Source organism: Merops nubicus, unplaced genomic scaffold, assembly GCF_000691845.1.
Source record: "Merops nubicus isolate BGI_N331 unplaced genomic scaffold, ASM69184v1 scaffold24702, whole genome shotgun sequence".
NCBI lineage: Eukaryota > Metazoa > Chordata > Aves > Coraciiformes > Meropidae > Merops > Merops nubicus.
In genome coordinates this window covers 1-13,020 of record NW_008595969.1, presented here as the reverse complement: position 1 = coordinate 13,020, position 13,020 = coordinate 1, and the positions used below count along the sequence as shown (strand labels likewise).

The following is a 13,020-nucleotide window of genomic DNA, read 5'->3' as shown; positions in this document are numbered from 1 at the left end:
CAAATGCCCTGCCTGACCCTAACGGGTCTCAATTTTCTAGCTTAGAAACTAGGGGTAGTGAATATTGCACATCAACTCTGTCAGGAAGGTACACTGCTAACTGATCCTAAACCACGTTTGTTCTCAGTCTTCTACGTCTTTAAATTCCTTGTGTACTCTGTTTTGAGCAACTTGACACCAAAGAGGAGCCGTCCCCAGCACAAGCTTGTATTTCACGTTTCCGAGGTGGTTGTACCTTTTCCGCAGTGTTACTAGGCTGCCATCTCGTGGGAAGAAGAAAAACCTGAAGCCAAAAGAAAGCCTTGTCCCTTTAACTTCTTGCAACAGCAGGTAGCAGCATTCCGGAGACTGTCTTTGGCCTTTACTGCATGGAAAGTTTTGTTTCCCTTCTGTGGTCATAGCGGTTGAGCTCTGTTGGTGTAACTGTGCAGCTCTTGCCGGGGAAGACCCATTACACAGGTACTTCAACTCCCAGAACCAAAATCAACTCCTAGTTAACACCTTCTGTAACTGAACTGAAATCTTGGGGGTGGTTTCCAGCCTATCTCCTTTGCTTTGTATTCCTAATTTAGGCTAGGCCAAGAAGAATTTGCTTTTGTAGGTGAGGTCTTTGAAGACAGGCTTTTATCTAAGGTCTTATTGCCACTTCCTTGGGTGGTTACAATGGTGTACTGATAACAGAGATCTTGTCCAAAGAGATGGTTTAAAGTTTCTCCTGCTTGTCAGAATTCCCACGCACATATGTGCCTCCTTCCCTTCTCCTCCCTCAGTGCCCCAGCACCCTCACAGAGTTCAGAATTTCGTTGTGCTTTGCCAAACTGTAGATCTGTTTAATCCTTTCCAATTCTTAGCGTGCTCATGGGCAGAAAAGCTGACAGAAACACAGGATGATGGGCAAAGGAGTGCTAGAGTTCATTCTGCTGCATCAAATTTGGGTTCATTAGTACTTGAGGTGGATTAGAAGCAGGTTGCTCTTCTGGATATTGCTTTTGGTAAAGGACTTTGTCTCAGCTGAGGTAGTTCTGACACATTAACACAGTGAAAGGCTGGGAGCAGTCTGTGAGATCAGTGAGTGTGTGTGGAGGAGTGAAGCTGACAGGGAAATAATAGCAATTAATCTCCCCTCCTTTGTCAATTAATCCCAGTACAGTCATGCTGGGTAAACAGCTTATTACTTCATATTAGGATCACAGAACAACTTTGTGAAGCTTCCCATAATGTTTCTGTTCAAAACACATTTCTGTAGCAGCTTAGATCTGCCATGAACTTGGGTTTAAGCTGCCTCTGCTGATTAAAATGAACTTGCTACTCGGATGAAGAATGCTTTCTTAGGGCAGCAGGGGTTCTTTCTGTATTTTTTTTTTTTTTTTTTAATTTCAGTCTGAGGAATTTGGGGAGTGTTGGGATAACAATGTGAGTCAGGAGAAATTCTTTCTTTGCAAATTAACTGCCTCAGTGCTGTCTCAGGCTACAGCAGTGCAGGGAGATGAGCCAGCTCTCTGAAATGTGGTTGTTGCAAAAGCAGTGCCTCATTCCTCAGAGAACTGCACCATAGGCCCTGAAAAGTCTGTTCAGGGGGTCAGCTTGTGCTTTAGAAGAGGTTGTAACAAATATGAGTCTAAAGATTGCACAGATACTAAATGAAGTGACAAAGAGAATGAATCTTGCATGGTCTTGGAAATTCTGGCAACTGTGGTCAAGAGAAAAAGCATATTAGGAAAAGTCTGTTTTTTAGGGGAAAAAAAAAAACAAAAACAAACAAAACCCACAAAATTAATTATTTATTCATAGGAATGGTTTCAGTCCATCACATATGTACTAGGCAGGAGGTTACACCAGGACATGGAAAAACCAGGTACCTCCATTTGGAATGGGAACCCAGTTGTAACTTGCAAGAGAGTAACCACTTAAGTGGAATTTGACTCATTCATTCTTCAAAAACTTTTAAAGAAAGTTTTGGCCTGAGCACTCCCACTTGTATTTCCATGGCTGCTAAAGCTGTCTTCAGAAAGACAGTGTCCTAAACTACAGTGCTGTGGCCTGGGTCAGCCTGGTGAGGGGCACTGCAGCCACGGGCACCCCTTGGCAGAGGCACCTGCTGATGGTGGTGACATCCTGAGCTCTTTGCAGTGGCTGAGTAATGCTTCTGCTTCCCTGAGAATTCAGAAGGTGCTGTGGTGGTCGGTTGGGGAGGGATTGTGATTGTGAATGTGTCTCACTGTAATTTGAGAGCACTGGTCAGCCATAATGTCTTTGTCAATCGTCTTTAAAGAAGTAGGCTGCCTTCTGTGTAGCTATAAAGGGTTACTCTGTACCTCTGTGCTAGCCCAGACCAAACACATGTGAGTTCCTGGGCTGCAGGTCTTGAGAGGTGCCTCTTCCTTCTAACCACCTTCAGATAGATTTAATTTTTCTGTGCTGCTATTTCTTGATGTCAGATTTGTTTTAGAGATGTAGCCTCTATAGAAAGGGCAGCTAAAAGGCTAAGCTAGTAAAGAGATTAGAGGACTGTTACCCCTTCAACAGAATCCCTTTCGGTAAATATAGCTGAAGGGAGCTAGGGAACACATGTGAGACCCCCCTCTGCTCCCCTTCCATTCTGTTCCATGCTGCTTCTCCCTTCTGCAGGGATTTAACCTGCTCCAGTCTTCACAGTTGTTACACTGCACTGTTGCAGCAGGCGGTTGAAGGGGCACAAGCGACCCGTTTGTTTTCTCTTGAACAATAACAGCTGATATGGATAGTATCTAAAATCTGTGCTGGGTCTGTGTGTGCATAGGACCCAGGCAGGACTGTTTCAGGAGTTTGGGCTCCAAACAAACACCATATCCCTCCAGCTTAAAATATCTGTAAAACAGACTGGCATGTTTAGATTGAGTGAACTGAAGAAAATAAAATCGCTACAAGAGTGGTTGGAATGCTTTCTTTTAATATCTTGAAGTGATACTGCTCGTGCAGATTCTGGAGTCTGACATGGGAGTTTTTGTTTGCTTGGACCTGACATTGATCCTAACAGAGACTCCCAAGTTTGGGGCAAAGCTCCCAGATAACGTTTCTTCATGGAAATAAGAACCTTCTCTGGGCTCCTTGCAACATGAAAGTACAGTTCTGCCACCAGGAACTTTACAACATGAAAGTAATTTCAAACTTTTTTCAAACTCCCTTTCCCCCTAACCACAGCAAAACAAAACAAAACAAAACAAAACAAAAAAAAGAGATTGCAACAGCTAATTTTATAAGGATTCTAATAAGGAAGGAGAGCATTTTGATTCTGCAGTCCCATGTTGAACCAGTGCAGTCAGCATAATGCAGGGAATTTCCTTCTGTTCAGTTTGACTCCAGAGAAGCAGATCATGGCAGTTAAAACTTGAGAATTTTCTTCATTAGTACTGGAGAATGGAAATGCTTGTACTCACAAATGCACAGAACTGGGCACGCAGAGGAAGGAAACGACGTGAGGTGCTGGTCCCCAGTTGAGTCAGTATTGAACGTACAGCAGGGCCCAGGTTGTCCTCTGCATTTACAACTCTCCCTGTTTGGTTTGGGTGTTACACAGTGGTGGAAATGCAGCTTTTTGGCTTAGCCTGTTAAAAAAAAAAAAAAAAAAAAATCCATATTTTGGCCTTATTTGTGGAATTTGGCAGATTCACCCGGGAGGTGGCAAGGGCACGAGGTTGTCTCTGGACTCGGTACTGGTGGAGCTCAGGCTGTGGCTCCTGCAGGGTGTTTCTGTGTCGGGGCTGTGCTGGAGCACACATTCTTCATGTCAGCGCTGAGAGAGGCCAGCTGGGAGGGCTGGAGCAGGGCTGGATTAGATCTGCCCCAGCGCAGGGCTCTGCTATATTGGCTGCTTCCATCTCCAATCCCCGTTTGGCTGGCTGGCATCAGGGAGCGCTTGCACACGTTCTGCCGCTTCAGCCCGGCCTTTTTTTGTCATCCCCCCCCTCCTTCACCCCCATTTTTTTTCCCCTTTACTGTCACAAATGTCCACAAGGAGTCGGCCATGAGACCTGTGCTGATTGGCGTGATCCTGAGGGGAGTTTTCCTGCTGGCAGGTAACGAGAGCTGTGCAGTGGCTGCAGCGTGGCCGGAGGGTTGGGGTGATGCCCGGGGCAGGAGCTGGCGGTGCGACTGGCGGGCTGGAGGCACGAGCAGGAGCCAGGGCTGGCTGGAAAGGAAGAACGTTTTTGTTTTGGAGAGACCTGAAGTTTTGTTTTGCAAACTTTAGGGCGAGGAATGTCCTGGCTGCCGCAGGCTGAGCGCGGAGCTGGCCGCAGGCTGCGTGTGCCCCTCTGCCGGGGCTGTCCCCGGGGTGTCCCGGGGTGTCCTGGGGCTGCCCCGGTCTGTCCTGGGGTTGTCCTGGGGCTGTTCCCGGGTTGTCCTGGGGCTGTCCCGGGCTGTCCCGTGGTACGGCGTCCCGGCACACACGCAGCTGGCTGCCCGGCACTTCTGGGAGACGTTAGGTTTGCTTTTTACGGATGTTCTCGCAACTTGCCTTTTTTCTTTGATGATTTAAAACTCCTCTATTGAGAAGTAGTTTTTGTTTCAGCTCGCAGGACGAACCCTCTGCCGGCCTGTGCGCTTCTCCGGCTCCTCCCCCACCGGCTCCTCAAGGAGTAGTGCACGGTGGGAGAGAGGTCAAAGCAGTGTGTTGCCATGGAAATGGCAGTAATTGTGCAAATATAATTGTGTCGGGGTCCATTTGCTGCGGCTAATTCTCTCTCCCCCCACTCATTCCCTCCCCTCCTTTTTTCTTTTGATAATACTAATACAAACCCTAATTAGGATGCACCAGGGAGAGGTTGCTGGGAATTCAGCTGTCTTACCGGAGAGGGCAAGCTGGGGCTGGGCAGGGAGCCCCACTGAACTCACATATTTCGAGACTGGGATGAATAGACCTTGTCCTTCAAGTTGTTTTTTTTGTATATGACAGCTAAATTAGAATATCTCTCTTTCTGTGTGTTTCTTATTTTAACATATTATGTATCTGTTGAAGTATATGATTTTTACACTGTATACAATTAATCTTTGATTATTAATAGCAGTGAGTAAATCGTTACTTTCCTTCAGGGAATGGTGAACTGCATGGATTCCAGTAACATTTGCATCTGTGAAACAAGACTGTTCTCACCACATTGGCAACACTTTAGAACCTAGTGAATAGGTTTGTATTTGCAACTGCTGTAGGCTGCAGCCCCTATGGGTTGTTAGCTTGGGACTGTGGCTTAAAAACTGCTAAATTAACTGAATGTTTGAAAATACTTGTCTCCAGATAGCAGCATCCTTTTAAATAGCACTTGTCAGATTTTCAGATAACAAGTTCTACTGGTTGCATTTGTTAGTCTTTAACTAGATAAGAAACTCCTTGAACATCTTAGTCTCCTAATGATGTAATGAGTCAGACTGGCAACATTACTCTGTGTTACATATGTTCAAACAATAGTAAACATCTGAGCTAAGAAGTTTAGAGGGAACAGAGGCAGCTACATAAGTTGTTTTTATCAAATGGAGTCATCCCCCCTTTTATTTTTTTCTGTAATGGTCTACAGCAAAAATCTTTCTTATTCTGAAGTAGGGAAAATTCCTTCATTTTGCTGGCATCACCTTGTTCATTTACACTCTGTCATCTGCAGCCAAAACCCCGAATTACAAACCCCTCTGCTGCACTGAAATGAACACCTGGGAAGCAATATGTGACAGAAATCTCCTTCCTCTGCCTCATTTTGGTGTAACTGAAGGATCTGACAAACCAGAGGTGTTCAAACACAGTGACAAGAGTCACTGGTACTAATGGAGGAGGAGAGAGGGCAGGAGAGCTGGCCGGTGAGGGTATCTCAGCAGGAGGCACGTGAGGAGTTAGCTGGGGGTGATGTTGGCTTCCAGGCAAAAATTCATGAGCCAGATTTTTAGAACTCTTGCGCCGTCTCCTCTGTTATCAGGTTAAAAAAGGCTCCAAGTTAAAATCGGTCATTTCACTGGCTGCTAGGAGGGCAGGAGTACCTCGGGGGTGGTTTAGGGGCCCTGTCCCACTCCTGCTTTAGTCCTGTGAGGGCTGCCCCTCTGCCGGCAGGAACAGCGACAGTGGTGAGGGTGATGCTGGTGGGTTTGGTTCCTCTGGGAAGAGCTGCCCTCCCTCTTTCTGCTGCCGAACGTTTCCTTTGCCTCTTTGTAAGCTGTGAGGTTACACAGCAGTGTGTAAGGACCTGAAATGTCAGCGTATTCTTTTCACCCATTTCAAACAAATAACTGAAGAAATCAAAGGAGCTGTGTCCCCTGGGAAAGCTCGCTGTTTAATTAGCCACCAGCCCGGGGTTGTGCGCTCACCCGAGGGACTAATTTGCCTCCTGGAGTGAAGCGCTCACCCCGCAGGTGTCAGCTGGGGGTGGAAACAGCCGAGGCAGGTGTTTGTTCCTGCTGCTGTGCCACGGGGAGAGACCTGGTCTGGAATGTGATACTGGAAAATGGGGCTCTCCCCTTGCCTCCCACCCTTCCCAGAAATGCAAAAATTCACCTTTCCTTTTGTTATCCAAACCAATGCTATCTTGTCCTCATTGTCCTGGTAGATATCAGCAGCTCTGATCTGAAATGAGCAGCATTTTAAGGATTTGGGACTATACCAGATCCCTCTTTCTGACACCATTCAACAGCCCCTCTGCTCAAACTGGACTGCAGACCTGCCTCTTACAGTCTTGAGAGCCCTGCAATGCACTGATAGCTCAGAAACCCCTCCCCACATAGTTCTACCCCTCTACTGATTTTTCTTAATTCCAATTGAAGACTTCCCATCTTCTCCCAGACTGGCTTTCTCCAGACCCAGAGATGCCATTATACTCTATTTATTCCCACACATTTCCTTCCTTGGCTTCGTGCTGAAATCTTAATTCTGTCCTTGCTGCCTCCTTTACGGGTAAGATCACCCCCAGGCTGTGTGCTGAGCAAGCCCAACATTAATAGCTGGAGAAGAAAAGCTGCACTGAGGTAGCATTAGCAGCTCTGAATCTGCCCCTCAGCTGCGCGCTTCCTCAGGGCAGACATCGTTGGCCAAATTCTGTGCTTGTCCCCAGGCACTACACAGAGCAGTTCTCCCCTAGCTGACATCAGTAGAGAGCTGTATCCTAGAGGAGGCCGAGATGATGTTGCCTGCAGAACAGCTCTAGCATAGCTGGAAAGTGCAGAATTACCAGATCCTTCTGTCTCTCTTCTGGTGCTGCTCAGAGCTCCAGCCGTGTTACGCCCCCCCCCCGGCACAGCCCCATGGTTTGGAGCTGGGGGCTGGTGTTGGGGCCTCACCTGTCTTGTAGGGCTGGTCCTGGGACAGCAAGAGAACACGGGCCCAGGAGAGCTGGGAGACTTGCTTAGGAGCAGGGTACGTTTGTGGAGGCTCTGGGAGCACTGCTGGGGCAGGAGGGGAACAAGCCATCCACGCAGAAATTCCAGCAGCCTGTGTCTTTGCTGAGGGTTGTTTTTTTATTTTATCACACATCAAGTCCAGCTGCAGTGCTCCTAATGCCCCATCTCCCCACATCTCTTTCCCTCAGGCTACTCTCTAATCTTTTTGACATGCACATTCTGTCTGGTGGCTTTTCTTTACAAATGTCTTTTGTGTTTTGATTCCTCTCCTTTGTGTGTGGATTCCTTCTTTTTCTTTCTGCTGTCCTGGTTGTGCTTGCTAGCTAGATTCGGGTGTAATGCTATTAGTTGGGATAATCCGTGCTTGGTTTATCTGTGTGACTGTCTCTGAAGATTAGTGAAACCCAGTGTTATGGGCTAGATAAAATGAACCGGTACAGAAGGGCTCTTCTGTCAGTCTGGAGATGCTCAGGAAAATGACAGCAGATTTTCATTATCCAGATTTGAGTGTAATGTCTTGTAATTTACTTGAGTACTGTTGAGATCTGTGTGCCTCCAGGAGCCAGCACAGGACTTTTTACCCAGTTCACTTCTGCAGGACTGGACAGAACTGAAATCAGCTTAGTGCACGTGTGGCAAAGTGCCTGTGGAGCACATTTTGTTTATTCTTCAGTAATGAATTGAGTTTTCTGAGCATTTTACAACTAGGAGGGTCATCTGGGAATTTGAATTTTCCTGAGGCTTCCCAATAGTTTCCCATTCTAATGCTGTCTACAACAGAGGTGCATGAAACATGCTCTGGTCAGATCTACAGGCTTAACTTGAATTTCAGCATACCAAATCTATTATGGAAGAAGCATAAAATCCTTGTCTGTGCTGTTTTGTCTCTGTAATGTCCTCTGCACGTTGGTTGCCTGTGGTGTTTGAGGTTGTCTAGGGAGGACAGAGTCTGTTGGATGATGCTCTGTAAAGAGCACCCACAGGAGTCCGTTTTCGGGGCTCCTGTGTCAGTGTTAGGGCACTCTGTAGTGAGCGTGGGGCTCCCTGCTGACAGCTCCTGGTCCTTTGGTGGTTTCCTGAAGAGGATGACTCAGGGAGCAGCAGTGCTGGGGAGGGCAGTCTGTGCCTGGCAGGCTGGCTCTGGGGAAGGGAGTCACAGTCCCCTGCAGTGAGATCCCCTTTCTGAATCTCTTTCCAGGTGTGGAGTGTGCTGTTAACATCAATGAGTGTGAGGAGGGTCCCTGCAAGAATGGAGCTGTCTGTGAGGATGGCATTGCTGACTATACCTGCCACTGTGCCCCTAGCCAGGATGGCATTGTATGGGGAGGGAAGAACTGCTCTGTCAAGCTCACTGGGTGCCAGACGCACGACTGCCAAAATGAGGCCTTGTGCATCCCAACCTACCAAGCTGAGAGCCACGGCCACCTGTGCCAGTGCCAGCCTGGTTTCTATGATGCCACATGCTCAACACCAACAACGTTTTCCTTTGCTTCCAGAGGGTATCTGCTCATTGAGCTGCCCGTGAGCAATCAGAGCAGGAGGGACGCAGCAGGAGGCCAGCTTGCCAGCGTGTCCCTCCGCTTCCGCACCACCTTGCCCAGCGCTATCCTTTTTTATCGAGGCCACGAAGCTGAGTACTTGTTCCTGGAGCTCTGTGGGGGCATCCTGCACGCAGCACTGAAGAGGGAGGACGTTGGGTATGAGCTGCTCCTGGAGGGGCTGAGAGTGGACGATGGCCAGTGGCATAAAGTCGAAGTTGCTGTGCACAGCAGCACTGTGCAGCTAAGGCTCTGGCATGGCTCCTGTGACGCAGGAGTCTGCCTGCAGAGCTCTCCAGTCCCACGTGGCCCCACTTCCATCCCACATGCCTTCCTGAACGTGTATGTTGGAGGTGCTGACGATCCCATGGCCAACAACACGCAGAGCCAGCAAGGCTTTGTTGGCTGCCTGGAGGACCTCCAGGTAGATGCTGAAGCTGTGCTCCCCGGGGATCTGCCTGCGGGCGAGTCGTCCCCAGTGAAGCGGGGCTGCGACCGGACGGAGTGGTGCCTCTCCCAGCCCTGCTTCCATGGAGGGCTCTGTGTGGACCTCTGGGCAACCTTCAGGTGCGAGTGCTCTAGGCCTTACGGAGGCCCTGCTTGCACGGATGGTAAGTGCCACATCATTTGCATCTGCCAGCGCCTCTCTGTCGGTGCCTCAGAGATACGAGACAAGAGTTGGTGCCAGCTCTGGAAGCAATGTTCTCTTCTTGGCCTGGGAGAAAACTAAAGCAAAATGCTCTGTAAATAAAATTCTCAATGATCCTTTTTCTGTCACTTGCTCCTGCAGGACCAATTGTCTGTCTGACTTCATCTTTGTGTTTGATGTATGTGAATGCAGCAGGGCAGGGAAGTTGTTCTGCTGGGAATAGTTGATCTTGAGCTTCTGAGTTGAGGATGAGTAGGGATGTATTACTTTATAAATAGACCACAAAGTGTTAAAGGGAGCTCTTTGATGATTTTGAGTTAAAGTTGTATCTATTGGCATTTTTTTGTTCTTGCAAGGCTTATATTAATAGTTTCCATTTTTTCTTTCACTCCTGAACCCTTCATGTGGCAAGTATAATGTTGTTCTGCTGTCGTCCAATTTATGAATTTTAAAATCAACTTTGTAGCTTAAAAGTCCATGAGTAAATTTGTTAGGTGACAAGGGCTTTGCTAGACCTGTGTTTCCCTCTGCTGCTACTTGAGTTCTTGAACTCTTGCCCTCCAGGTAAAGCAAGGACACACTTCTTAATTTCACAGACGTGTGTGGGGAGAGAGCATAATTATCCTGATGCACGTTGAAAATGCTGGGAAGAAAGGTCTTGGCCCATTCATAAGGAGCTGCAGCTTAGAATACCCCTGGGCCAGCTGCATTTCCCTTGTCATTGAGCTGATGTGCATCTCGTTTCTCTTCCAGAGCGCCCAGCAGCAACATTTGGCCTAGAGAACTCCACCAGCTTTGCCTCTTTCAACCTTTCTGACAGCCTTGGTGAAAACTTCAACATCTCCTTTTTCATTCGTAGTCGGAAACCGAACGGTTTGCTTCTGCAAATCAGCAACGAAACTGACCCCTGCCTAACCATTTACTTGAAGGATGGCAAACTGAAGATAGAGACGGTATCTACAGATGCTGTGACCTTTCCAGAAAATCTAGTTGATGGGAGAAGACATTTGGTAGTTCTGTCTTTCCAAGGAGGAACTGTTGGTGCTCACCAGTCAGACACATACCTGGAGCTAGGACAGCTCCTAGCAAGACCTCTTTTAGCTGGTGATGAGGTGTATGTCGGTGGACATCCTGACCCAGACAGCACTGATATGTGGGGAGGCTACTTTAAAGGCTGTTTGCAAGACATCCAACTGAACAGCCACCAAATACAGCTTTTTGAGGTTGACAACTACAGTCTGCCACAGGAACTCAACAGGGCTCAGGCTGGTAATCTTGTGAATGGCTGCATCTCTGATAACACCTGCAAGGTATGAGCGCTCTCGTGTGTCTCTACGTGGGTGCAGTTTATTATAGTTCTGTGATTACAGAACAGTTTGACTCCTGATGAGATTGGGAACATTTGCAGGTTTTTAAGTACTGAAGGACACTTGGTCCATATGCTGCTGCTTCAGTCAATATACTACACACAATTTAAGCACCAGGTTTTCTCTAGCTCCCCTGTAGTTTTGGTAGTTTGTAGAACTTGGGTAGCCTGCTCTTGTGCTGCCCACCTTGGTTTTGCCCAGCCCATGTGCTTTCCAGACTCCACCCTCTAACCAGTAACCTCTCCAGCTCCTCCCTTCCTCCTGTTTCAATTGCACGACAAATTCTTCCCCCAGAATTCGTGACAACAACAGTTAAAGGAACTGTCTCCAGGTGTCCTTAGATCAGAAGCTGCCTCTCCTTTATGCCACATGTGGAGGTGGGGAGGCCATAATCCCTGATTTTGCCCTTCTTGAATCTCAAGCTACTATAAAGTATTGTCACCCCTCTGGTGTTAGGTATGTCCTTCTAGTGCCAGAACTTTGTGAGGTTTTCAGGAGCATTGGAGCTTGCTTCACCTGTTTCTCACCTTTGCTTTTGTTCTCTTCCAAATTGATGGAGCTCTGCCTGGGGAGTTTCTGTTGATCAGCAGCACACAAAGGGAGAGGAAGGCAAAGTCTCAGGAATTTCTTGTACAGAGACCCTTGTGGTTCCTTTGCTGCTGTTGAGTCACTATTTTAATTACACTCCTTTCTTGATTCAAGTGCTGCTCCTACTGATCTTTGTTGTCACCTTTCCTTCTGCCAGATTCTCTTAGATCCAAAGATGAATTACACTGCTCCTAAATTCCACTGTTTTGTTTTTCAGTCTGAACCATGTCAGAATGGTGGCAGATGCATTGTCACTTGGAATGATTTCCATTGCAGCTGTCCAGCAAATTTCACTGGGAAATTTTGTGAAGAGAGAGTCTGGTGTCAGAGTGACCCGTGTCCTGAAGCTACCACCTGTATGGATGTTCCAGCAGGATACGTGTGTACGTACCGCTCCCGCTCACATGTGGGTAAAACCCCTCATGTTCACTGTCCACGGGGACTGCCCCTGCTTTGTGCTGGTGCAGGAGGTGTGAAAGTAAACACGTGCTGCAGAAAGGAAACAGAGCAGTGCCAGGCACACGCTCTTGCAGGTGGGATGTGCTTCAGGGGTTCACATGGGTTGTGACAGAGCAAAGATGGTACTCAAAGGTGTTAGTGTGACGTGATCAGGGAGGAGCCTGGCTGCTCCTGTGGAGTGACTGACTAATTATCCTTGCAGCACAAGGACCATCCTGCTCTCTGCAATGGTCAGCTATTTTTGGAGTCTCGAGTTATTCCACCACGTGGGACCCAATTAAATATTGCAAAGGTGTCTCAGTTTCTTCTTATCACTAAAAATAGTGGCATTTTTGTGCATTGCTGTGAGATTGACGAGTAAAAGTTGCTGTTGAGGAGCTTGACATTATTATCAGAGGTGCAACCGTAAACAGGAAGAGCTTTAAGGCTGCCAGTGGCGAGGCCTGTAATCCTGCTCACACTAAGCTTACATGGGTCTTAAGGGAGAGAACCTGCCAGGGGTTTGCCATTGGTCTGCCTCAAACACGACACCAATTGTCTTTCAAATCCCTTATGCGCTACCCTTTTATTTGTAGGTTTGGCCAATGCAACATTTAATAGTTATGGTGCCGTTGAATTTACCAGCAATACATCAGTGACCAGAACTCTGAGCAGCCTCCACGTGGATTTCAGGACTAGGGATGAAGATGCTGTTTTGCTTCGGGCTGTGGAGGAAGTGGATTCCCTCCAGATAGCCATTAAGAACTCCTCCCTGCTCGTTGACATCAGGAGTGGGAATAGCATCGAAGGCGTCAGGTTCCTGAGCCAGCAGTCGGTGGCGGACGGCGCCTGGCACACGGTGGCGGTGGCGATGGAGGAGCCGGCTGCGCTCTCCTCCAGGTGGCAGCTCCGCTTGGACGGCGCCGTTAACGTGACTCTGCAGGGGAACGCCGGGAACCTGGACTTCCTGAAGAGCAACGCAGCGGTCGTCGTGGCTGAGAATTTCACGGGCTGCCTGGGGCGGGTGGCGGTCGGGGGCATCTACCTGCCCTTCGGCGCCCGCGGCGCCTTCCCGCAGCCGGAGCAGTTC

At 48.2% G+C, this 13,020-nt stretch overlaps 1 protein-coding gene across 1 annotated transcript in view; it reads left to right on the top strand.

Annotated features, from left to right (window-relative positions):
- The window catches only part of CRB2 (crumbs family member 2), a gene marked incomplete at its 3' end in the record, with an annotated part of 28,244 nt that extends 15,230 nt beyond the window's left edge, over nt 1-13,014 (top strand). The window contains exons 7-10 of the mRNA XM_008936251.1: nt 8,549-9,499; nt 10,291-10,847; nt 11,710-11,875; nt 12,527-13,014. Coding sequence (XP_008934499.1) covers nt 8,549-9,499; nt 10,291-10,847; nt 11,710-11,875; nt 12,527-13,014 — 2,162 coding nt within the window. The remainder of the gene's footprint in view (nt 1-8,548; nt 9,500-10,290; nt 10,848-11,709; nt 11,876-12,526) is intronic.
- Nucleotides 13,015-13,020: the final 6 nt, after the last annotated feature.